Genomic DNA, 27,058 nt, shown 5'->3' on the forward strand with positions numbered 1-27,058 from the left:
AATGTGCATAATCTTGCAGAAATTCTTAAGAGAGATACATATTTTCCTTTAATATATGCTGTATATTTTCTTTGTATTATGCTCTATGTAAAACTTTACCATTTCTAATAAACAAAGAATGAAAGTACATTTTTTAAAAAAAATCAGTAATGTAGAATTTATTTTTTATAATGAAAAAGCAATTGCTCTCAAAAAGGCTCAGTCTGCAGGTAGAGTTTGTATATGGCAATTGATTAAATTTTCCTGCATTAGCCAATTTAATCTGCTAAGATTTTACATAGTAGAGGAAGAACTAACTTGTTTCTTTGCTGTTATTAGCTGATGTAAAAACAGCATGAAGGCAGAATTTCACATCCAAAAGAAGCTACCTTTTGTCCAGGTCTGCATAAGTAAGTGAAAATACTTTAGATACTAATTTATAATTTAGTCATTCGAACACTAAGCTTAAACACAGTCTGAAGCATTAGCAAGAATAGTGTTGCTTTTAAAGTAAACCAGAACATAGACCTTAATAAAAAGGGAGGTTCCAAGCTCTTGCTGCATCTGACAACTATGAAGTCATGTATGTAGGGGGGGTTCCCAGTTACAAGACTGAAGTCTGGCCAACTATCCCAAGGTCTGCCTCATGAGTGTCAATGTAGGATAAAGGCTTGCAAACTATAAAAACTCTTGGTTCATTCTTACAGTTACTACTGTTGTAGAAAAGGATCAGAAACTGTTCTTGCCAGACAATAGAAGCCCCAAGGAGGCAGCCACTGGGAGATTTTCAATACTTCAATATAATCACTACATACATAATTATGGAAATAACTCAAAGGAGTAGGATTCTGCATTTCTTGATGACCTGATGACCAGCACAAATCAATTATAAGCTGTTAGCTCAAATTTAGAGCTTAAAATGAAGGCATAGACTTGTAATAACTAAAGTGGAATTAAGGACAAGGAGAGACAAGTAAGTTGTGAAGATCCTTGTTAAGAGAGGCTGAATTAACATGGCACTACAGTTATTTGAAATTGAGTTTCACCTACAAACTAATCTATGCTTGATTTTATATAGGATGATCCATAGCCTATAGAATCTCAACATTATGTCCTAATTATAAACTGTATGAACATTTATATTTTACTAATTTGTAAGACATTCAACTAAAATATAACCTTTCCAAAATTGTAGCTAAGACTCTGCATAAAATAGTATTGTCTGTAAATACCTTGGAGAAACAACAATGAAATTATTTCCATAATTTAAAGCAAGAAGGAGGGGAATAAAACCAGGTATAAACTTGCTAAACCAAACCTCAACAGACCTTTTAGTGTCATTCACTCAAAAAAAAAAAAAAAAAAAAAAAAAAACCACAAACCACTTTTAAACGTTCAGGTCTGCAAAGAAATTAAACCTCTCGAGCTCTAATGTAATCTACTAGGTAGCTGGTGATTATTGGACAATTAATCTTTTTCATTTCCTGGTTAAGCCACAGGTGTCTTTAGGACTTAAAATTTTGTTTCTAAATATAAGCTGAATGCTTAATATCCAACAGATAAAAGATTAGACACTGATTTATTGTAATCAGAATGTGTTCACAGTTGAGTCTATATGTAGTGTAACTGTCAAGACTAGAAATAGCTTAGTCTACAGCATAAAACAAAAGCACGAACAGTGAGAAAAAGCTGTCACTGAAACAGACTGTGCAAGGCATTTCTTTAAGGCATTAATCAGACCTAAACCTGATTAAGTGTCTAATTGGCCTGATTACTGATGGCAAGAAAACATGTGCTATATACCTGTTCATGGTAAAAGAGTTAGAGAGGCTTCAGGAGAGCTGGATGGACGAGATGTTTAAAAAACTAAGAGCAGTGTTTTCTAGACCAAAATTATCACCCGTGGAAGCAGACTGCAAGAATGAAGATGTCCCTCCTCCACTCAAAGCATCTACAGGCCAGGTATAGTTTTTATCATTTGGTATAGACTCAGTAATATTACCTTTGTTTAGAAAGTATTCATGTAAATAAATGCCAAAGGTTAGATTTTCAAATATACTTATTGCTCATGGTATCAATCTTTATTTAATAAAATCAAACAAATGCCTTTATTCCCCTTATCTTTCCCACCTTTTCTTTATGAAAAAAACAGATTTCCTCCTTTTGCACATTGCTTTCCAGATAGGGCTAACCTGAAATAGTGTAAGCTTATGAGAGGTCTTGATCAGCATTGCAAATGGAGAATTAGAAATACTGGTATGGCTGCTTTTGATGTGCTGATGTTTCCCTCTTCATCTTGTTCCCTGCTGGCAGAAAATGTCAGTATATCCTTTCTGAATATTGGAATGGCATACAGGTATATATTAGCCTGCTTCCTGATAACTGTTGGAAAGGCAAAGTAATTTAGTAGCTTTTTTAAGAAGTATTTTATTTGGCTTGATTTTACTAATATAACTTCTGTAAGTCATATTAGTATACAGTTTATGTTTTTTTAGTTAGTAGTTCTTTACTGTAGAAGTTAATTCATACTTTTTATTTTAATTAATGGAATAGTTTTAAAATGAGACAGAAGTTAGATACTCATTCACTTGTTACATTTGAATTTTTATCTTTTCATGATAATGTCCTAAAGTATTTTGTTTTTTCCAGCCTCACCTAATCGAAACTTTACAATGCAAAATGACAACAATTTAGAGTTTCATCAAATAATTAGGAAAGTGAAATGAGTTCTTTAGTATTAGCCTGAGCTATTAATCTGAATTCATGCTTAATGAAACAATTGAAACTCCACCATTATAAAGTTAATTTTAACTAAGCGGAGTCTTTTAACTTTTTAACAACGGTCAAGCATATACACGGACTCTGACTTAACTTCTGTGAGCCTTGATTTTCACATACAAGGTTCCATAAATTTTACGGTTGCACATAATAGTGATAAAAACATAAATGCTCATTAAATCAAATAATTTCCTATAACTGACACTTTTCTTGAAGATCATAGGTTTGAATAACTTCAAGAAGAGGCAAAGCATAATCCAGCCCAACTACAACTCAAATTTCACTTGTCATTATTATAAATGTGCAAAAAACATTTGTTTGATGAACAGGCATATCCATACTGCCATCCACACAAAACAGCAAAAGTATCTATGTTCAATAAATTTAATATGCTGCAGATCTACTGGCAAAGTATCATTCATGCTTCTTTTAAAGTTCTGCACATCTGTTTTCTTGGGTCAATAAAACATTATCTTAAAAGAAGAAAAATCTCGAATCTCAGCAGCTTATTTCTGTGCAGCCTGATACCTCACTTGGCAAACTGCTCTAGGGAAAAAATATATATTTAGATTTCCCTAGAGATGTGGATTATTCTTTTCACCAGAATAATTCCATACATCAGCTCAGCACTCAGATCATATCACTATCAGCCTCCACTATTATGGATACTGTTAAGATGGAGGCAGATGAAGGGGTCAAGGATCAAGACATTTTCTGTCTGCAAGAAGATACCATCTTGAGAGAAATTAAGAAATTAACATAGAATCTGGTAACTGTAGAGCACTATTCTCACACTAATGTTCTTTTGCTATGCTATTAGGAGAAAGCCTGAAATAAAGAAAACAACCTTTACAACAAAACATCACACAAGTATCTCCAGTATGCAGAGAGGTTGATGTGGCTTTCAATTTTCATTTATATATATAAAAAATATCTAATTCCATTTATATATATATATATATAAATATATATAGTGTCAGATTCTCTTTATAAAAGCAGATGGGGAAAAAACAAATACTTTCATAGGAAAAGACAACTCTCAAATTAATCTCAGAAACTCAAAGAGAAGATCACTGAGTTTGGAGAGGGGAAGAAAAGTACATGAAGACCTGAAATCTCCTACAGTTAAATAACTTTCCAAATGCTTATACTTATATCTTTCTCTGTTAGTGAGCATGAGAAACACCAGGCAAATTAATCTATCTGGGATAAAAATGCTCATGGGTTTGATAAGCACTACACTGTTACAAAGTATTGTGAACACCTAAGACTCCCCATGTATTTCTCCAAGGGCCACCCTGTCAAAGCCAAGATGAACCCAGGTATACATACATGAGAACTTGGTTCACGGACCCAACCCAGTAAGTGTGGGACAAAGTTAATTTTTTGCAGTGAAAGTTGATGCTGTCTCTTTATTTTGTAAAGACTGAGATATGTCACTCTGGTAAGGTAGCTCAAAACATACCAGGTCTATTAGCCCAGCAGAAGGTTGAGGAAGAAGACTAATTCAGAGATTCAGACTGCCTTCTAAGTGGCAGCACTGAACAAGTCAGCCTTGACAATGAGAAGGAGGCTTTGGGAACAGGCAGCAGCAGAATCCCAGGCCAAGTAACTGGGTTTTCACAGCAGATGTGAAGACAACAGTCTTTTATTTCAGCATCCAAGTCCTTTTGTGAACCTTGTCCAAGAACACACAGAGAACACCCAGGAAAAAAGCTTAGTGTGTCTCAACTTAACTAAATTCCTGGGAGAATGCTGCAGCCATCAAACCATCCTTATCATTCTCAACAACAAATATCTACAGTTTCTAATCCTGTTTGATTTTTTAAGGGTGAAAATAAGAAAACAGATGAACCACAGAAAGCAGAGGCCAATAAGAAAGAAGAACCTGTAGCAAAGCAACAAGGTCAGTAATAAGCTATTTATGAGTATTCAAAGATTATCTGGACAAAATATATGTACACTATATAGGGTTGTAAATAATATCGTTCTTCCGAATGCTCTGCCAGGTGCTGATCTTATTTTTTATTTATAGAGAAGTTAAGAACTCTGAATTCCCATTGACCTCAAACCAATGATCTGCTACAGAAATACGAGCACTATCCAATAATAATAAAAGGTTACAAGCTTTCAAGTACACAGCCCCTTCATGAACTTGTCCACTTTAATCAGCTAGTCTAACAAAATCTATTTCCTCTTTATTTCCTCTTAGCGTACACTGACTTCTTAGAAACCTTACTTTAAAATAAGGGTATTTAGTAGCTCAAGAAAGAAAACTACATATGCATAATGGATCTTTTGTGTATGTTTCTCATGTGTATTAAAAAACTACAAAGATGAGACAGAGTTTAAACTATCTGACATTCGAATCTTTTGTTTAACAGCCATTCAAAACTTTTTGCAAAAAAGTAAACAAATAATATTAAAAAAAAAAAAAAAAAAAAAGAAACAAGCAATGCCATTAAAAGCGATTTGCCACCACTGTTCAGAAGAATTCAGAAGACATCCAGGACTAGAACATAGGACCATAGAGCTCAGGGCAGTACTACAAGGCAAATATTTGCCTAAGCAGCTGAATACAGTGGCAGCTGGTCATGGCTATTCTGTCCACCTTCCAGTAGCCAACCTGTTTTGCTTATACCATAGCTAGAATGATGGCTGCAGGAATTACCAAAATAGAGGCTCAGGATGGGTGAAGTAGTAACTATTGCTGCACATATCCCCTTTTCCCTCTCTCACAGCATCAGTAGTGCAGCTTTCTTCCATCCTCCAGCACCAGACAAAACCACCAGGCTCAGTTTTCCTGTCATCTCATGCTTTTTCTTCAAGAGAACAATTCCACTTGAACAACAAAGCAAAGACTGAGAAATCTTCAGTTTCCTGTGATAAAGATGATTTAAGTAGAGAGGAGCAACTGGAATAAAAAGACTACAAGGAAACTTGCATAATCCTTGTGCCTTGTGTACTCTAGCAAGTATCACAATTCTTTTCCTCATATAATGAAACTTTAAACAAAGACCATTTAATGTAACTACCTTTCTATATAATGGATGTAGCACTAAATAAGGGAAAACTAAATCTGACATGAATTAAGCAATAAGCCAACAATGGGGAAAAAATCTGATGTTTCATGGCTTTTTAGCAATATTAAATCACAGATACTATCGCTCAACAGAATGAAGTATCATTATAGAGAATTTGTTTGTTTCCATCCAAAATCTGATTTAATTTTACAAATTAATGTAATTCATGAATCTGTATTTTGGAATACTAAACTACTCTTTTTTTCCTTTCTAAAATATTAACAAAATGGTGTTATGGAAGGAACTACCTCATCAATGACTTTAGGAAAATATAATAACATAGTTAGTCTCCATTTTTGTTTGGGTTTTTTTTAAATCTGTAGTTTTCTGGAAGGTGCTTCAAGTCTCATTTTCAAACAGTCACAAGACAGTTCCTTCTTTTGCATGTGGGTATTAAGGATTTAGATAAACAACAGCTATGCAAGCCAGAGAACTCACACAGACACCGCATCTCAGGAGAAGCTTATGAATTACAGCACCCGGTACCTAAGCCCTCACCATCTGAACTGAACAAGTAACTCCATGGTCTCTGGGTGGAAAAGTGAGGCTGGCCTCAAGCTGTTCACAAGAAGGTCTAGAGGAAGACTCCTGCAAAACTTGGTGAACTGTATATCAGACCTAAAACCATATGGACAGCTGCTAGAAGAAGAAAATAAGAATATCTGTGGTAAGCAAAGAACAAGAGACAAGAGAAAGTGTTTTGCAGTGTGTGTACAAATTCAGAGAGAATTATTAAAAGCATGGCCAGGGCTCAACCAATGCTAGTTAAGGGAGATCAGTTACATGGAGAAGTTAAAACTACTTAGAGATAATCCTTTCCAAGATCTCTTATTAGTTTCTCTGGTATAACCAGAATAAAATAGACCAGTAAAGCCTCTAATCACAGTCCCATTTTGCAGCTCCATAGTCTTGAAACATAAACCAATAGACTGAGTTGATCCTGTCTTCACACCTTTCTTCTCACATGGCCAAATCCAGCCATCACCTTCTCCCTTTCTCCTAGCTCTTCACAAGCCAGCATGACATTCCCAGCACAGATGAGAACTCAGCAGGAGGCAAAATTGGAGCTTGTTTTGTTAAAACTTTGTCATGTACATTCCTCAGCAACACCTGGTACTTTTGGCTTCTTTGTAGGCTACTCATTGCTTCATCTCCACCTCCTCAGTTGCCCTCTCTCTCACTAGCTTGCTTTGTGATTAATTCTCTGCATAATTAGTTCACTCTCTAATTAATTCTCTGTGTTTAGTCAGTTTGTTCCATGATGGATTCATTTTTTAAAATTATTTTTCCCTGCATTTCTTTATATACTTAACCAAGTGTGATTCACCCCATTACAGGTCTCTGTGATATTGAATCAAATTGCTACAGTTTCTTTGCATATTTATCATCTCCTGTAACTGGCTGGCTATATAAATGCTTCACTTGTTTTACACACTATTGTTCAATGGCTCTGTTGGTGGTTCTGCTATTTAGAAGGCAACGTCCCGCCTCTACCTACTAGCTAGTGTCTGCATTATCGTTCTCTGTATCACAATACTTTTCATGCTCCTAGCAGATCCTTCCAGTATGATCCTCTTCGACTCATGCCTTTCTCTAAACACTCTCAGCACCACACTGAAGTACTGTTCTTCTGAAGTCTGTCCCCAACTCCTTCTCACTTTTCCCTCACTAAAAACTGGCCTGTTTCCAATATTCTGTTTTTTTGTTTTCCTATTTCTACTAAATCAACACGTGCCTCAATGATATTTTCCAGATTCACAGACATGTTTATACATCTTTTACTAAAGTCCATATTGATATAGTTTTGTTCCTGGTAGTACCTGAGTGAGAAAGCTAGACTGAAACTATCATAGGTACTTTTGCACATGCTACATTTGCCCCTCTGGATCATAAAGTAGATGGAACCTCCCATCTGGCAGATTACCATATTAATTTTCAGTGCTATTTAGTATCTTCAGAGTCTAGATGCTTTGAAAGTACCCAGAGGATATATAAAAGATTATATACCTGGCCATTATTAAATGCAAGTGCAATTCTATAGCGCATGAGATTTTGGTGCTTTTGACAGAGTCAGGAAATCTATATTGTAAGTGAGAAGCCCAGACAGTCACAGAAGCACAGAATCACAGAATGTTAGGGATTGGAAGGGACCTTGAAAGATCATCTAGTCCAATCTCCCCACTGGAGCAGTCAGTATAAAAAAAAAAAAAAAATCAGCATCCCTGAACACATAGCACCTCAACAGAAGGGGTGCTCAAAAGTCATTTCAGTCCACTCCAGCCTCTCTCCTAGTGAGTACTCTGGTATTTAGGTACTCAAGGAACATTCACTTTTCCACTAAATGTGGAAAAGAAGGTGGTGATAGCTGCCACCTTTCACACGATAGCGTAACTGGTTTACCTCTACACTTTTGTAATAAGAGAGCTCAAATCCATAACTCTCACACTGCAGTAGAGTTCCCTAATTAATCAAATAAAGCCTGGACTAGAGAGATGTGAGAGAAAATTCTGTGGCCTTCCTAATTGCTGGGTGATCATGCAGAATAGAAAAAACCTGTGAATTCTGAAAGCAGAGAGTACAACATGGAGCCTGGAACTAACCTAGAAGTTAATTGAAACACTAATTTTTTAGGAGGAATGAAGAACTTTGATTTCAGTATGTATTTATGTTACAACTTTGTTTAATCTTCTAAAAAAGGAAAATATAATTCTCATAACAGATAGTTAACCTTATCACAAATAAAAAGGCCCAGAGCCAAGATTTCATCTTCTGAGAGGAAAGCTTTGATCAATAGATGCTATACAAAAGATGGTCACTCCCTCTTCCTGTAGACAGAAATAAAGCAGATGTATTTATTGAGGGCACCAAAATCCTGTTGCCATGAAACTGCAGCTAATTTCTGCTAATTAAGCATCAACTTACTTTAGATGGACTACAATCGAGTTTTAAGCCCCTGAGAAGGGAGATTTGAATTAAATGTGAAATTTCACAGCTAAAACCTGCTTTTGGCTTGTTATGAATCTGATTTTTAAGCTGCTTTACAAACCCATCCCCTAGCACCTCAAAATCCAGGGTTAAATAACTAGTTTGTATTTAAAAAAGTACAAATCAAGTACAGCATTTTGATATAATGTACTGCAGCTCAATGAACCACACCTGTCAATGCAAAGAGACTTTAAAATAATAATCTTATTCCTTGTCTTCTTATCCTTTACACTCTTCACTGGAACTCAGTCAACAGGCAGCTATTATTCCCATAAAATGTATTTTTTAAAGATTACCAAGAACTTGAATATGTTTAATCAGCTTGCTAACACTACTGCTGAGGTGAAGACTTCTAATTCATTTCAGATCTTCATTTTTCACATGAGTGACAGGGCTAAATACCAGGAAAATAAAACCCAGCTTCTCCATACAATCTTTATTTCTTTACATGGAAAACAAACTTTTATAATACTTTTGTTAGCCACTGAAGTTGAGAGTTAACTTACTTCAAATGTAACTTACTTTTCAATTTAACTTACTTTCTGAACTGTTTTTCCCTGCATGAAGCATTTGTAAAGAAAAAAAAATGCATGTGAAGTCACAAAGGTATGTATTCTATAATGTCAGAGCTCTTCTGTGTCCATGGGATTCCTGTGTGTTTATTTTTCTTGACATCTTCACAACTCTATATTTATTATGACACTATTGAGATAATATAGTATTTTTAAGCATCAGTTTATTTTAACATGCCTATATTTTTTGTAAAAGTCACTATAAAGTTAGCAGTAGAATTAAGTATTTGACAATATATTTAATTAATATAAAATACACACTATACTAGGTTGTTGTGATGGAATTAGTGCTTCCACCAAAGAAAAATATACAAGCGAGTCAAGGTTTTGTAAATGGTCCTGTAAAACAATATATTATGGATTCAGTATGAATCGAGACTATATCAGATGAGACCAAGTTGTGCTAAGACGTGCTTTTGTACAACCAAAATAATAATAATAATAAATATAAATAATAATAAATATAAATAATACATATAAATAATAAATATAAATAATAATAATATTTTCCATCAGTCTGAGTCCAGTCAGCATTTAACAATTGGTGTGGGTTCAGACTTCAGACTGAGTACCTTGAGAGTATCTAGCAGACTGAGTAACCATTATCCTTCTGCAATGGGATGCTTATGTGTAAGCACTGTATGTTTTTTACTTTTTGGTCTCCCCTTCCCATACACATGTTGTCACTTCAGAGATTGATTGTTTTATTCATGAGCGTGTTACTCTTAATAGTGTGTCTACATGGGCATTTTATTTCAAATTAAGAATGCTGTTCTGAAACAGATCTCCTGATTTTGCCCCACTGTGTTCTGTTTTTTCACCAAAAAAACTCTAGGAATGTATGACTGAATTCCTTTAGAATAAAACTAAACCAAAAGAAGCACTCTATGAGTAAACCTATTTTACTCAAGCTGGTGACAGTCATTCATTTCAGAGGATCCCAGTAGACCTGGTTTGAAATACAGCTGCCCCAAACAGCTATAGCTTGGGTGCCAGGCCTACAGCACCATTTCATTCTTCTAATTGTTCCTATCAGTTTCTATCCTCTGCTACTACAGATATAACATGGCATAATTACTACAACAAAGAAAATTCCCAAAGTGAGATCATTACAGAAATGTCGAGATTAGCCTTGCTTTCAGTCTTAGGTACATGACTTTTTGGTTGGAGGGGTTAGGGCAGGGAGAACTGGGAAACTACAAGCCATGAATTCAGAAGGAAGCAGAAACCACAGCAAGTGCTGAAATTTTTGGCGCTTGTAGCTTCTTTTCTACATCACGTCATGTTGACCACAAAACCACAGGAGGATGACTGTGTGCCAAGGAAAGCACAGAGTCAATAGCACCATTTCTAGAGATCCCCTGGGGAAAGGGTTAAAGAGAATTTTGACAGATTAAGGTTCAGTAGCAAGAACAAAAAATTAGTCAGTTATAAATAGGTCCAAAACCCTTTTATTTTCTGTAACTGTAGTTCCTCTGTGATTTTCTTGCAAAGGGTGTCTATGGAATACATAGGAGAAATAAATCTTCTTTCACTCTGAGAATGTATATACTGTGCTAGAAGTCTGAACCATTTTAAAATTCCTCCTTCTTAAAAAAAAAAAAAAAAAAAAAAAGACCGAAACTCCCAGAAAAGCATTTTAAACCACTGTAATCAAATGGTAAGAAACCTTTTCATCCTTCCTTTAATCTTCCTGGAGACAGGGACAGCAACAGTCTTCTTTGGAGAATGTGTGCTATTCTGTAACTTGAAAATTCCCTGGCAGATCCTTCAGGTAAGATTAAAAATTCCCCAGTGTTATATTTTCAACAGACTTTTCCTCAAGATAGTACTGCAATACTAACTGCTGCAGAAAGGAAACGATAATGTGCATTTCCACTAAGTGAGAAAGATACTGTTATCAATGTAAGCCATAAATCCAATCAAATTACAGTTTTAAATGGAATTCCTCACAAAAACCTTCCCAGCTTACAGGTGATAAGTAACACAAATCCTGCAGACTCTCTCTTCGTACTCAGTAGTGCTACATTATTCCAAGTGACCGTTTGAAAATTAACCCCTAAGCTTGCTAAGGCAAAACCCAGTTGACCAGCACATTGGGGAACACGGATTTCTTTGACTTCTCTTCAGTTCCGTCTCTGACTCTGGCTTGAGTATTTTTGGCATCCACAGATACCGCCGTTGAAGTCTTGTATTTGATTCTCTTTAAGAAAATAATTCCTGCAAGAATAGCAGGGTTCACACAGGGCATTCTTGCTTCTTAAACTAAATGCTAAGAAAAAACACTAGAAATGGTCCACTGGTCCTGTAATCAATTGTCCATCCAGTAAAATTTTGAAAGCTCAAGAAACATTGTGTATGTTCTTAATAGACACCTGGAAGAAAATGTGATCCCAAAGCAGAATAAGTGGTGGTAGGAAGATAGTCTGGTTTATCAAGTTCTGTAAACAAACCTAGCCACTGTCCCACACTAGGTTTTGTTTAAATGTCATTTCAAGCAAACACCTTCCAGCTGAACAGCTATAGAGTTTACTGTTGTAACTGCTTTTACCTCCCTGAAATGAATAACAGCTTTATAAATATGGAGATCAACTATCAGAAAACTTTTCTTACACTATCTATCCAAAATACTCCAGGTTTGATTTTCTTTGAGTTGTCTTGAAATTAAAATGCAGCATATATAACAGGGTCCTGATTTATTTCATATGATGTTTTGCTGCCAAGCTCTTCCTCTATAATCATATTACTTAAAGTATTTATGAAGGATGAGTTTGTTCCTCCTTTATGCAAAGTGTCAGACTGATGTGAGAGCTTTCAAATTATTTTTCAGCATGAAAATTTAAAATTAAGATATAGGACTAATTGTAAAAATTAAACACATGAGGCCACTTAAATGGCAAGAGAGTATACAATTTGCATATATTTTTTTTCCAAACTCTACAAGCTTCCCACTTAAACTTGTTTTAGAAAACTGAAAAATAAAAAAAATAGACAAGCCAAATTCTACACACTCGTATACTTATTGCTATATTGCAATCGTAATTTACTCAGCAACAAACAGGCCTGTCATGGCAGCTGAAGCAACAAGATTTAAAGCAATTCAAACACTGGAGTATGAATGATGTCATTAGAATTTGCTATGCTCAAGCAAATAAGTAGCTCTTCATTTTTCTTCCTGTATTGCACAAGGCATTTCTGGACAGATCTCTCTGTCCTCTATGTATTTTTTTAAAATAAGCACACACTAAAATTTTATCATACTGCATGAGTTCTTGTTGCTTATACATAGGGAAGAACTCTGTATTGACCATTCTTGAGCTGGTTACAGATGCATCTAGTTTAAAAACTACAAATAAGTTTTATATTCTAAAAGGTATGCTAATTATAAACATGTTCTATACAGCCGGTGTTGAAGTAGATTTATGCAGGAAATTCTTGAAAGTCAGGTGCCAGAATCAGTGTCGTGTAGTGCTTGTTCACTGAAGAAATAATGGCAGCCAAGTCGTAATTCCTCCAAAAGTATTATCATAATTCTTTAAAAATTAGTATTAAAAAATTAAAAACTTTTTTCTAGATACAGTACCAGCGAAAGCACCTGAGCCTTCAAAAACTGAAAAATCAACTGAACCAGCTAACACAACTCAGCAGGAACAGCATCAACTCAATGATGGAAAAGAAGATGCTAAGTGAGTAAATTCAATTTTAAAATGCGAGGCTTTTTTCCTGACATCCTGACTTAACATCTCTGTGTGCCATATTTCAGTTCTTTAAAAGTCCTTCTTGTCCTTTAAGGATCTAAAGAGCTTTGTTTCAATTCTAAGGCAACCATATCTGTGAGGCATTCATTTTCTATGTGCTTTTGATAGTTTGTTGTGTATGTCATCCTAAATTGCAGGAATGAGGAGAAGGATTTGCTCAACTACACTTAGATACCAATTCTAACAATGATGCTGCTCAGTTACTATTACTCTACCTCAGCAAAGGAGTGAGTTCCATGGTGTTGCCCTGAATTACTGGAATGTTTTTCACATCATTCTGGCTTAAAAGCTTTTTTCCCTGCACATTTTTTTGCTGAGTTATGTCATTAAATAAGCACTGGTCTCCACAACCAGAGGATTAGGACTGTCTCTTCCTGAGAAGTGAGAAATAAATTGAATGGTAATGGTGCTTCAGGGGAAAATCTATGGTCATTTAACCTTTGGAAAAAGCTTAGGTAGCTGTTTGTTTTGACTGTGTAATATAAATAAATATGAAGTCTAGCAAACAATAATCTTGGAAGAGTATACATTAATTACAGAGGCATAGATCCATAGAATCATAGAATTCTTTAAAGGTCATCTAGTCTAAACCCTCTGCCATAAGCAGAGACATCTTCAACTAGATCAGGTTGCTCAGAGCCCCATCCAGCCTGGCCTTGAATGTCTCCAGGGATGGGGCATCTACCTACCTCTACGGGCAACCTGTGCCTGTGTTTCACCACCCTCATTGTAAAAAGTTTCATCCTCATGTCCAGTCTAAATCTCCCCTCTTTCAGTTAAAAACCATTATGCCTTGTCCTATCACAACCGGCCCTGCTAAAAAGTCTGTCCCCATCTTTCTTATAAATTCCCTTTAAATATTGGAAGGCCACAATAAGGTCTCCTCAGAGCCTTCTCTTGTCCAGGCTGACCAACCCCAACTCTCTCAGCCTGTTCTCACAGCAGAGGTGTTCCAGCCCTCTGATGATTTTTATGGCGTCCTCTGGACCTGCTCCAACAGGTCCATGTCCTTCTTATGTTGAAGGACCCAGAGCTAGATGCAGGACTCCAGGTGGCAGAGTAGAGGGACAGAATCGCCTCCTCTGACCGCCTGGCCACACTTCTCCTGATGCAACTTGTAATATGGTTGGCTTTCTGAGCCACAAGTTCACATTGCCAGCTCATAGCTAATTTTTCATCTGCCAGTATCTCACCAGAGCAGAGGGACAAAATCATTTCCCTCAACCTGCTGGTCACACTCCTTTTGATGCAGCCCAGGGTAAAATTTGCCTTCTGGGCCGCAAGCGCATGTTGCAAGCTCATGTCCAGTCTTTCATTCACCAGTACCCTCAAGTCCTTCTTGGCAGGGCTGCTCTCAATCCCTTCATCCCCTAGCCTACATTGATACCAGTGGCTGGTCCAACCCAGGTGCAGGACCTTGCACTTGGCCTTGCTGAACCTCATGAGTTTTGCATAGGCCCACTTCTTGAGCTTGTCCAGGTCCCTTTGGATGGCCTTGGTGTGATCCACAAGCTTGCTGATGGTACACGCAGTGCCACTGCCTGTGTCACTGAAGAAGACATTAAACAGTTTCATATAAGCTCCAGTTGTAAGGCTGCTTCAGACACAATGAGGTCAAAACTCCTGCTCAGAGAAGGACAAATTTAGAGGCTAGACCCACCTTCCAGGTTAGATCAGGTTGCCCAGAACTTTGTTCAGTATAATTGCAGATTTATGTCTCCAAGAATGAAATTTCCACAGATTCTCTGGGCAATCTGGTCCACTGTTTGACCACCCTTATTATGAAAATTAATATCCTACATAGAACTAATTTTCCTTTTCTCTGATTTGCTTCTGTCGCCTCTCATCTTTTTGCTGTGTACCTCCAAGTACAGTCTGGATCCGTGTTCTCTACAACCACTCACTGGGCAGTGGAACACTGCAATTACCTCCATATTCTCAGCTTTCTATATCCAGTCTACACAAACACAGCTTTCTCAGCATTTCCTCATATACCCTGTGCTCAATTCTCCAGTCATCTTAATAGCTCTCTGGTAGCGTTGCACCATGTGGTCAGTGCCTTTCATGTACAGGGGAGACTGCAGCTGGATACAGATCCAAACTTATTAACGTCACACAGAAGGAAATAACCTCTCCCTCTCAATCAGATGGCTATGATTATTTAAAGCATAGGATGTAGTTAGCTGTCATTGCTTCAAGAACACACTGTGGATTCATATTCAATTTGTTGTCCATCAGAACCCCCAGATCCTTTTGTGCAAAGCTGTTTTCTAGTCAGCTCCAAGCCTTTGCTCTTGCATGGGGTTTTTCCATTCCAGGTGTGGAAACTTGCATTTACCTTTGCTAAGCTTCATGTTCCCCCAGCCTGCTGAGAACCCTTTGAGTGGAAAATAATGGATACACTCAGTCCAGAACAGGATAAAAGCTCCTCCTGCTTGCTTTTGCCTTCTATTATTTCCATTATCCTGATGACATAAAGCAAAAGTCTTCCCCTGACATGGCGTTATTTAATTTATAGAGAAGATTATCTATTTCCTCTCCTTCACCAAGACAGACTTTGTACTGAAGTGACAAGGAATAATCAAGCAAAATACTAATGCATATGCCTCTATAAAATAATATGTGCATTTAAAAACAACTCTGACAAGACTGGCTAGAAATGTTATTTATAACTTGGTAATTTGAATGTGAATCAGTAGGTCAACAATGAAAAGTTAGATAAAGCATCTCCTTTTATGTCATTGTAGGATATGTTATTAGATGCTTACAGTTCCACTGGTAAATCCCATAACCATGGTTAACTTAATTACAATATGTTTATGAAACAAAGGGGTATGTTACTTATTAGTAGAAGACAAACTCTGTCTGTTAAAAGGAAATTCAAAATGTTTATGTTAAGCATTCTCTTCTCAGAGTTGTTCTGACTCACTGTCATGTGTGCACTCAGATATATCTAGTCAGTCTAATTTGAGCAACAGCTTCTTAAAATACAGTAAGACACTGGTAAATTCTACTGGCAAAACAAGTTACCCACTAAATTCTGCAGTAGAGCTTGGAAGACATGGTGCTGGTGTCATTGCATCAGTATGAAACTAAACTAAACAAATCTATCACATGACTTTAAGAGCTGGAGGGACAACCATTTTGAAAATCTGCCCTTTGAGAGAATATAATCCATTGCCTCTGAAGACTCATGGGAGTTTATTTAGATACCGTCCTTGATCAAGGTCACTACCTTATTGAGTCTATGTGTTCAGGTTTACTCATTAGAATATTTTTAAGGGAATCAACTGCCTTTGTCACATGAGAAAAGCTACATAAATGTGTATGCATATTGAGAATTTGAGTCAAATAGATATACGTAGTCTAGAAAAATAGCAGTAAATGAAACATACTCAAATCACTCTCTACCACTGAGGCCAGCTAGAACAATACAAAAGGTCTCCTGAAGAAGTGTCAGTTGTGAATTATCTTGGCTTAATGCTAATTTCTGGGTATTCCCATACCTGGGAATTATTTGCTAGTTTGTGCTAGTTTGACTAATCAAAACCATACCAAGGACTGTTCATACAATTTGACAGAATAGTCAACTGAGAGTCCCTTTTTTCAGGAGCTTTCCCTGTCACTATTTGCTCTACACTTCGATAATGTCCAAATGGAGATTATTAAAAAGTAGTATCCATTGAGGGTCTGTATAGGGATAAATACTATTCAATATCTTTATTAATGACATAGACAGTGCAAGTTTGCAGATGACACCAAGATGAGTGGTGCAGTTGATTCACTGGAGTGAAGGGATGTCATCAAGAGGGCTCTCTTGACAGGCTTGAGTAGTGGGTCCATATGAATCTGATTAAGTTCAAGAAGGCCAAGGGAGACGTCCTGCACATGGGTCAGGGCAATCACCAGTATCAGTACAGGCTATGTGATGAATGAATTGAGAGCAGCCCTGCTGAGAAGGACTTGGAGATACTGGTGGATGAAAAATTAGCTATGAGCTGGCAATGTGAACTTGCAGCCCAGAAAGCCAACCATATTATGAGCTGCATCAAGAGAAGTGTGGCCAGCAGGTCAGAGAAGGTGATTCTGCCCCTCTGCTCTGCTCTGGTGCAACCCCATCTGGCATACTAACTCCAGCGCTGGGGTTCCCTGTAAAATAAAGGCATGGACCTGTTACAGAAGGTCCAGAGGAGAACCAAAAAAATGGTCAGAGAGCTGGAACATGTCTCCTATGAAGAAAGGCTAAAAGAGTTGGGGTTGTTCAGCCCAGAGAAGAGAAGGCTCCAGGGAAACCTTACTGCAGCTTTTCAATATCTAAGATGGGCTTATTTGAAAGACAGAGAGACTTTTTTCCAGGGTCTGAAGTGACAGGACAAGCAGTAATGGTTTTAAACTAATAGGGGCTAGATTTAGATTAGATCTAAGGAATAGTTTTTTTCTTTTTTTTACAAGGGTGGTGAGACACTATTTTCCAAGAGAAGTATGGATGCCCCATCCTTGGAAGTGTTACAGATCAGGTTGGTTGGGGCAACCTGATCTAGTGGAAAATGTCCCTGTGCATGGCAGAGGAATTCGACTAGTCTCTTCCAAACCAAACTATTCTATGATCCTATAGTAATGTTATGGAAAGGGACATAATTTAGTCGGTTGAATGAAATCAAGGTTGGCGAAATGGTTGGTAGAATTTTTTTAACTGGAATTTCAGATTTTTCCAGCTGTATTCAGGTAGAAGCAAGGGCCAGCTGCTTCCGGAGGGAAGGGGAGATGGGAGCCAAGAGTAACACCAGCATAAGTAATGTCCTTACCAACAAGGTGCAGTCTCACAGGGTCTGAACACAGCAAGCAGAGCAGGATCCTAGTAACAGGGTCCATCAACAAGGAAAAGTGATGAACCAGCTTTAGAGTCCATCCAGGAAGTCCAGTCAGGATCAAAAAGACAGGGTCAGAGTCAGGACTGAAGGCAAGACTCGAAAGTTCATGCAGGAGACAAGACCAGAGACAGAACTGAATCTAAACACACCTAGACATGGCTCAGGCAGTGACTAAGGCCTGAGCTTAAATGGACACAACCCAGGTCCATGGGCAGAGGGTGTGGGTGGAAGTCTCACTGGAGGCTGCTCAGGGCCAGTAAGGCCTGTTGGTGTACTCAGGGTCCTGGTACTATGTTTTGACTTAGACTATCTTCTTATAATACTCATCCTCCAAGAGTCAAATTTTAACAAAAAGTCACTTGATCTGCACAGTGAGAAATCATCAGTATGCCCATAGACTGTAAGATATATAATAAATTAAGGTTTGTGGATATGTATCTGTTCACAACCCATATATATCCAGAGCACCACAACTTTCATGTTACTGTGACTTTTAATTTTTTAAAATGCATCTGTGCAGGCTCAGATACATATAGTAAGCAAGAGGGAAGAAGGCAGTTATTCTGTTTGAAACAGCACACTTTTCATTTAGGTCAGACCTCTGTCTCTCCACATAGTAAATTCAGGGGAAGGTAATGAGCTTCAAAGTAAGGACTTTAAATTTTAAAATATTAGGTAATATTGCTTTGTGAACATTATACTGGTGTAATTAACTTATCTGAAATCAGTAAGACTACTTATATGTATGACAGTTTGCAAGACTGTGCACCAGCTGTGTCCTTCTTCCAGTTCAGCTGATTAGAGTACCTTTTTACTCATGGTGCGGCACAGCCTGTATTATCTATTAATAGGAAAATAATTTTTTGAACTTCCTCTGAAAGAACAAAAATTTTTTTCTCTTACTGAGTGAATGACAGCTTTGATAAATACTGCATTTACTCCTGAAAATTCCCATAGAAAAGGTTTATCCAAAAAAAAAAAAAAAAAGGTATATTTTTGGCTTTCCTTCTAAGCACTTCCTCATTTGTAAAATACAGCAGTACACAGTGATGGACATTAATAAACAGTAGAGACACACAGCACTGGTCTCAGCCACCGGAACACTATGTCTGAAAAAGAGACACACAAGAATGGCTGATGTGCCAAGGTGCTGAATGATGGCTGACTGAAACTTTTAATGTCTGTTTCCTAATGGCTTTGATTGGATTGCACACAAGTCAGCCCTATCTGCCAATATATTGTTTCTTCCCTCCATCTTTAATGTTAATGTAACAGAACAATAGGTAATTTCCATGAATAGCTATTTGCTGAATAATAATAATCTCTAGGAGGGAGGGTGAAGACTATGCTGCCTCTTCACAGCAAGAAATGAGGAAACAGAAAAACACTCAGAACCTAATTTGCACTCTAATAGAAGACAGTGGAACCTTATTAAAAAGGAACGAGCACCAAACATCATTGCAGTCTTTATAATATGTCGAGATTGGTTTCTGATGGGGAGGGTTAATAAAAACACATATGTGCATACATAATCCTGCACTTTTTTGAAACACAACACGAGCATTTCATGCCCAGGCAAGTCTGTGGTGACAAGACAGGTCTGGGGCAGAGAGGGGAAGGCAGCCAGTGCCCGGTGAGGGTAACTGGGGTCAGACATGGTCCAGGGCAGCTGCACAGGGCTGGGCTGGGACCAGGTGGGATGTCAGGCTGTGGGTGTGGGTCAGGATCTGTGGGGCCCATGGTCAGGCCCAGGCAGAGCCACACCTGCCACACAGAGGAGTTGTAGCTGTGGGCCAAGCTCTACAGCCACCACTGAAACCAAAGGTCTACTGACCACCTTGCTCTGCAGAGGAATATAGCCATTTATACACCAGATAAACTGAAAACATCCTTTGTGAGGATACTGTTTTGAACTCAACATGTAGAAAAACAAACAAAAAAACAATCAAAAAAACACAATTTAGATGATCACAAAGGAGACGCAGGAGAGGCAAATGTGAGACCTTTGTATGGTCCTACACTGAAGGCTGGGAAACAGCACAGAGCCTGTGGTGTGTGGTAGCTGGTGAAGAGGACTGTATTTGGCATGTAAGAGAAGAGAGGAGACAGATGCCTAGCAAGCAAGTAGTAATGGATGCCTGGCATCAGGGGACGAGACAAAGAAGGAAGTCCTAGAAAAAGTATGAAAGAAAGGTAAACAAAGCATCTGAGAGCATAGATCAGAGAAAATTAAGGGATACAAAGAGCTTCAATGACCTCTTCTCTCCCCTGTGTCTTTTGAAAGCCTTTAAGCCTGGCTAAAATCGTAAGAGTGTTTCATCTTCCCAGATTACCAAGGTGATTACAATGTACTATTTATACTAAGGCAGTACTCTGAAACCCAAGTCAAGATCATGAACCCTACTCTGCAAAATGCTGTGTAAAATGACAGTATGTATTCACAGGCTGCATACCCAAGAGTACACAAAGAAAAAAAAATGCAGTTGGTTACTAGGACTTCAGGTGCTTTTAGATTTCACCTCAAGATCTTACATATTTTGAGTTATGTTTAGAGAGGAACAAAAAATTATATCTTATATGCCACCTTCAGAATCTAGGTGTCATAAACGAAACATGTTCACATAAAATGCACTAAAGAAATTTTAAAGAAATTTAAAAAATATACAAAATATGTTTAACATTCCAACCCAGTAAACATACTCTTCTGATTCTGCTTTTCAAAACCAGCTTTCAACATTTTCAAAAAAGGGTGGTTCAGGAAGATTGAGTTTTGGGTTTGTAGTTTGCCTTTTTTTCATAGCCACGTCCTATTACCTAGTAGGCTATACCAGTCCTCCTTAGGCCGGTAAAGGAGATATTTTTCCTCTCTATTTTGGCTAACAGCAAAAAAAGAATAACAAAAGATAACAAAACAACCAAAGATTAAGAAGTAATTTGCTATGTGGTGCATAGCCAGGTTAATAAAGAGAACTCCTGCTGGTAACATGTTCTTAGTGAGTAATGCACCTCATTTAGCTCAATTACCTCGACCAAGAAAATTACCGTACTTATTAGTGCTTGCTATCCACTAGTTGCAACACATCAATTCACCAAGCAGATGCAACTTAGAGAAACTGTGTCCTATCACAAAAACTAAATCTCAGCACACTGGTGAAACAGACCCAGTATCAACTCTCTGCAGAGTCTCAAGAAATCCTTGATTGCTGTAGGAACACCAGGGACCAAAAGAGATGACACTCCTGCATCTAAACTGCAGCCTACTTGAGATAAAGTAAAACTAGGCCAATGCTGGGCACTCCTGAAAAATCCCAGTTTAAACATAGTTACAAGTGTATTTTATAAAGAGACTGAAGCTTTCCGTAGTAGTTTTCAGCTAATCACTGCATTACTTGAAACTGTAAACAGATGGAATGCATCTATTTTGTAAGCCTGACTGAAAGGACATTAACGCATTAAAAAAAAAATCAAAATACTTTTCTTAGCACTTATATTGCTCCTGCCTAGGTCTTTCTTTCAGAGCTTGTCACTTTTAGTGCTTGGATTTGAATGTCTGCAAGGGCTAAATTGAGAACCTGCAAATTAAATAAAAAGGTGATGGTGTGCTGCCTGTACCAAAATGGATTAAACTTGCTGTAATCATTGCTAAGATGTACTTTCCTACAGCCTTTAAATTCTATCCATTCTGCAGGATGCAGTTACCCATGCTATTTAATGCCATTCACTCTGCACAACAATCAAGTAGGTAGCCTGAAGTTAAAAAGCAGCAAATTGGGAAGTTTTTCCCTGAAGGCTAAATGAAACGAGTAAAGGGAGAGCAATGTCATCATACGGACTGAAATGCTCCTTGTTTTGTTGTTTTTTTTTTCATTCCTGGCAATATCTTAAATTACATATTCACACTATTCATATATATTTATTTCTGACTGTGTAAATGGGAGAAATTCTTTGTTTAGAATAGGGTAGAGTTTGTCATACCTTGCCACTGATTTATTTCGTTAATTAAAATAATTTTCTGTAAATCCTCCTTTGACCTAGTATTTTTCAAAGTAAGAAGATGATACCTTTTTTAGTGAAAGAAGAAACAATTATTGATTAAAAATATTCTCTCTGCTATTATCTATTGGGTCAAGTGGGTAAAAAAGCAAAGCGTTGTGACAGGTACACCAGTGTGTATAATATAATTGCACCAAACAATTGCAAATATATCAGTGGCTTTCTTCATAAATCTAAGAGACAAATAAATCTAAGACATAATGCTTCTTATCATTTAGTAAAGAAAAATTGATTATTATTTCATGACTAGTGTAAGTATTCATGTCTATAATTAATCATGCCCAATATTTATCATTAAAATACCCTGTCTCCAGTTATTTACTCATTTTCCAAAAATTAGTTATTTACAATTAAAACGTCACATTTTGTGTAGCATAAGAGAAGAACAGAGGAAGCAGTTCTGGGTGGAGATATTAATATGAGGATCAAATGAGAAGTAAAAAGGGTCTGGGTGGCAGCCCAGTCTTATTCAGTTCCCTGGATAAGAGACGCTCAAGAGGAGATGCGTGATGATAATGTGTCTACAGGGAACTTGCCTCCTTTGTTTCTGAATTTGGAAAAGAGTGTGGCAGGAGCCTGCAGAAGGGGAAAGGAGTTGAAAGTCACCTCAGAGGAACAGGTTCCTTCCCTCTCTCACCAAGTTTCTTTGTAATACTAGGAAAGCTACATGAACTGAATTCCTGCACAAGTGGCTGTATAGCAGTTTACCAAACGAAGGCAGAATTGCATCACAGTTGGTTGCACCAAACTAATTTTATATAATTGGCATAGGCAACAATAGTATGTGGCATGAAGTTCAGTATATTGTGAAAGTCTGCCGAGGGTTCCCAACAGCAGAGCAACTTCAGTTGCTGCACAAGCTGAATCTACACCACCACTCCCTTCTCTTATATTTTTACCCTTTCTAGTTGAACTAAAGCTTCTTGAGGCATGTTTCAGCTAAAAGATTCTAATTCAGCTACTCACACCTCTGTGCACTGAAAATTATAAATTAACTCATATTCTTAGTCATCATACAATTTTACCCTTCTCCCAAATAGTTTTCCTTTGGAAAAAAAACAAAAACAAAAACAAGAACAAAACAAAACAACAACAAAAACTGCAATAGAAAATGAAATAAAAATTAAATAGAAAATGTTCAAACAGCCAAAAAGTAAGATAAAAGAGAAGGGACTATTCATTTTATCCCATGTTCACAGCGGATAGGACAAAGCGTGCCAAAAGAGATTTATGTTGAGAAAAATTCCTACGATGAGGCTAGTGAAGTACTAGAATAAATTCTTCTGGGAAGATTCTGTAACAGTTATCACTAGGCATATTTAAGAACAGGTTAGACAAGAATCTGTCTGGAATAGCACAGGTATACTTCATTTTGCTTTGAATGGGATTACATGACGTCTCAAAGTTCTCTGCAGTCCTATGCTGGTGTGAATTTTTTAGGATCTGTACGAAAACAGATAAGAAATGCATGTATTGAAAATTACTTTTTTCAAATTTGAGACATTTTATTGCAAGTTTTTAAAAAATTCACTATGGGAAATGTAGTGCTTTCATTTTGGTTTTTTATTCCCTGCATATTAATAAAAACTGAAGAATAAAGAGTTTGAAAAGGGATTTTTGCTATGTACAGCACTGGATCATATTCTGATTAAGACTTGTTTTTCCTTAGGCATAAATTATTATATGGTTACGTAAATAAGTTATGAGTCTGCATTTAAATGTGTTTCAATGTAACAGATGTTATGTGTATAGGATAAGAAATATCTTTAAAATTTCCTGATTAGTGACAGATGCCCCAGACAGATTTAATCACTTACAGATAAGAAATCCCCAATGACACAACAGCACCAGATAAGGAAATAACTGAAGCAGGACTGCCTCACTTATTATCATATGGTACTTTCTTAGAGTATTATACTTAATTCTAAAACAATTAGTGTCAGAAATTATGCTGCCCTTATTTTTTATATCATAGTGCCACTAAAGAATTTTATATCACCAGTGACATTAAAGAAAGCTGAATTTTCAAATTTAATTGATGATTTCAACATTCATCCTGCTTTCTTTTGCACAGTTAATACAGCAAAATCACTAATTAAAATAAAATCTTATTCACATTTTAATCTGGTACCTCAGTGAGAGTTGCATGTGTTCAGCACTGAGACAGACTTCTCCTTAGAGAGTACTATAAAGAAGATTAGAGGATTCACAGTCAGTCGTGATTGAGTAACTGGGAGAATTGTCAAAGAAGCTGCTGTGACAAAGCTTTGTACTAAACAGGAGGAATGCCATGCAACCTAAATGACTAGATTTCAGTCTACACTGCATCAAGAAGTTTGTTCTGAGTCCAGTGTCAGTAGATAACTCTGAAAGACTGTGGCTACCTTGAACATTGATGTTTCTATATCCAGTTTGCTGTACAAATACAACTCGAGATCTGGGAAATGAATGATCTATGCATTTCATTTCAAGAACAATTTCTTGGGGCCAAATCGAGCATAATTTCTATACAAAGACTCTGAACTGAAGAAAAGTAATGAATTCCAATGGAAAATTTTATTTACATGGTATCGACATGAAGCTTATTAATGCTTATGGCCTGTTCTTGCTTCTATAGATAACTAAAAGCAACCCGAATATTATTATATCATTATGTTTAAACTAATGAAATATGCAATAAAGTAGATAGTAGGACAAAAGTAATGTCAGTGCAAATTCAAATTGTATTGTGAAGAAGAACCCAATCCTAAAATAGAATGAAAATAAAAGTAACTTTATTCTTTTTTTTATTGAAGTTAACATACTGCCAGCATTTCAAAACATGCAGCAAATAGAGAAAGACATCATCTTCTGGCTCATTAAAGATGGATCTCCCTCAGACACATTCCCTCTTAACAGAAGAGATGATGGGGCAGAGGAAGATACTTGTTTCAAGACTGCTAATTAAAATAAAAATGTAATTAAGAGCTTTTTGAAATTCCATGGGATCTAACATGTCAACAGTTTGTTTCAAGACTTCAAGATAACATATTTACCTTAGAAACTCACTTTCTTAGCACTTGAGCTGTTGAGATTTTTCATTGCAGTGGACCCAGTGCTGTCTATACAAGTTGAGTCTATTATTCACTTTCCAAATCTTTATATATTACTACTTTCTTTGCTGAAAAGGATTTCCTGTTGTGCTGTATCCATTCTCCTACATTCTTGGGAATCACTGCCTACTATAGTCTTCATGATCTCAGCTTATATATTCTTGAAGTCTGTCACACTTCAACTGCTATTCACTCATATTAGAGGGTTGTCTAGTATCAGTTTTTAAAAACTAACATAATTTCTTTAGACCTTTAACTCATACTAATTTGTGGTGTTTCTATTCACATTTCTTCTTATTAAAATACTGTTCCTTGGCTCAAATATTTCTTTTTTCTACATGGTTCTCCACCAAAAATTTGAATTTATGGACAATGATCCTATTCTCTCTCAAACTGTTTTGTTCTCCTTTTTAACGCCAGGTTCACAGTAGCCTTGATCATTCTTAGAGACTTCACACAGTTTCTTATATTAACTCACCTTTTGAGTATAGCTGGTCAGAAAAACTCTCATCACTGGCTTATATAACAATATTAACATTTTCTTCACTGACACTATGTCAAATGCATTCTAGGGTTACATTTGCACCAGTGTTTTTCATAGCCAGATTACAGTATGGCTCATATGGCTCATACAGTATGGCCCTGTTGTTGACTAAAACACTTGGATATTTATCCTTTTGTCATCTGCAACTGATGATCCCACCATTTACAAAATAAATTCTTACTATTTGTTTCTAAATGCATGTCTGCATTATGTAGCATTAGATTTGTTCTCATTTCTATTATTCAGTCTAAATAATTCAATTTTTCCTATATAGGAATCAGTCTTACTTTTTGATCTTCCAAATCCAATGTCCTATCATTGGTAAACTACTGCATTTTGTACCAACATCATTAAAGAAAATAGTAAATCTCACTCCTAAAACTCCATCAGCTTCCTGTGCAGGTAAAGGAGAAGGATGGGCTCCTTTCATGGACAATTCAGAGAGGAAACCTATCTTAGAAACTCTCCTCAGAGAAGCCTCCTAATGACTATAAAGAAAGCATAATCAGAATAGCTAAAGTTAGCTTTTTGGAATACCCCTGTTCCTGTACCAAGCAGATGACTAACATTTTTTTCTGTTACAGAGAAACTTTAGGTTTCCTAGTCATTCACGATGTGTGAGCTTAGACTGAGGGCAGATAGAAGTTTCTGTTTTCTGTAACATTTGCCCACACTGGGACTATCAGCAGAAATTGAGAATGTGTTTTTAAATCAATATCTTTCATGATACCTAAAACTACATCTTTCTATCTCACTGAAATCTTTCTCAGCTATGTTTTGTGGACATTTGTATAGCTATGCCTTGTCATATCCTTCTGAAAATTGGTCATTTGAATTAGAGATTCTCCACAATTTATTCAAGACAATGAATTATTTTTTCAAGGCAGAGATTGCAAATATGATCATAAATCATAATGTCAGTGCTCAATAAATGCATTAAAAGTTCTATTGCAAGATCAAGAATTTTATTTCCTAGTAGACAGGAGAAAGTTTCTTAAGTACTGCAAGAAGAAGGGTTATAACTGAAATCAGCAAGAAGTGGTATGGATTTTTTTCAGGCAGCGGCATACATTTATGAAATGCATTTTCTCAGAGGTCACCTGGTAGAGAGAAGATGAAATTGAACCCAGGTATTTGGTATTCATGGCCAAAAAGCAAGAAAGAATTAAACTCTAGATTGTAACTTAGAAAAGGGTAAACTTTATTTGTTCTGAAATAAGCTATTGCATTTCTTGATCTCTGTTTTGTTTGAACTCTTAACACAGAAAACTTCAAAGTCACAGTACTTAACAGATGCTACATACGTTAGCACACTCAACATAGTATTTGCATAGCTTGGTCTT

At 36.8% G+C, this 27,058-nt stretch overlaps 1 protein-coding gene across 1 annotated transcript in view; it reads left to right on the forward strand.

Moving 5' to 3' along the window:
* Nucleotides 1-1,788: 1,788 nt before the first annotated feature.
* The window catches only part of CNGB3 (cyclic nucleotide gated channel subunit beta 3), a gene marked incomplete at both ends in the record, with an annotated part of 59,898 nt that continues 34,628 nt past the window's right edge, over nt 1,789-27,058 (forward strand). The window contains 3 exons of the mRNA XM_082046277.1: nt 1,789-1,941; nt 4,588-4,663; nt 12,972-13,083. Of these exons, the coding sequence (XP_081902403.1) occupies nt 1,789-1,941; nt 4,588-4,663; nt 12,972-13,083 (341 nt within the window). The remainder of the gene's footprint in view (nt 1,942-4,587; nt 4,664-12,971; nt 13,084-27,058) is intronic.

Source organism: Streptopelia decaocto (assembly GCF_964273445.1).
Source record: "Streptopelia decaocto genome assembly, chromosome: 2".
Lineage (NCBI taxonomy): Eukaryota > Metazoa > Chordata > Aves > Columbiformes > Columbidae > Streptopelia > Streptopelia decaocto.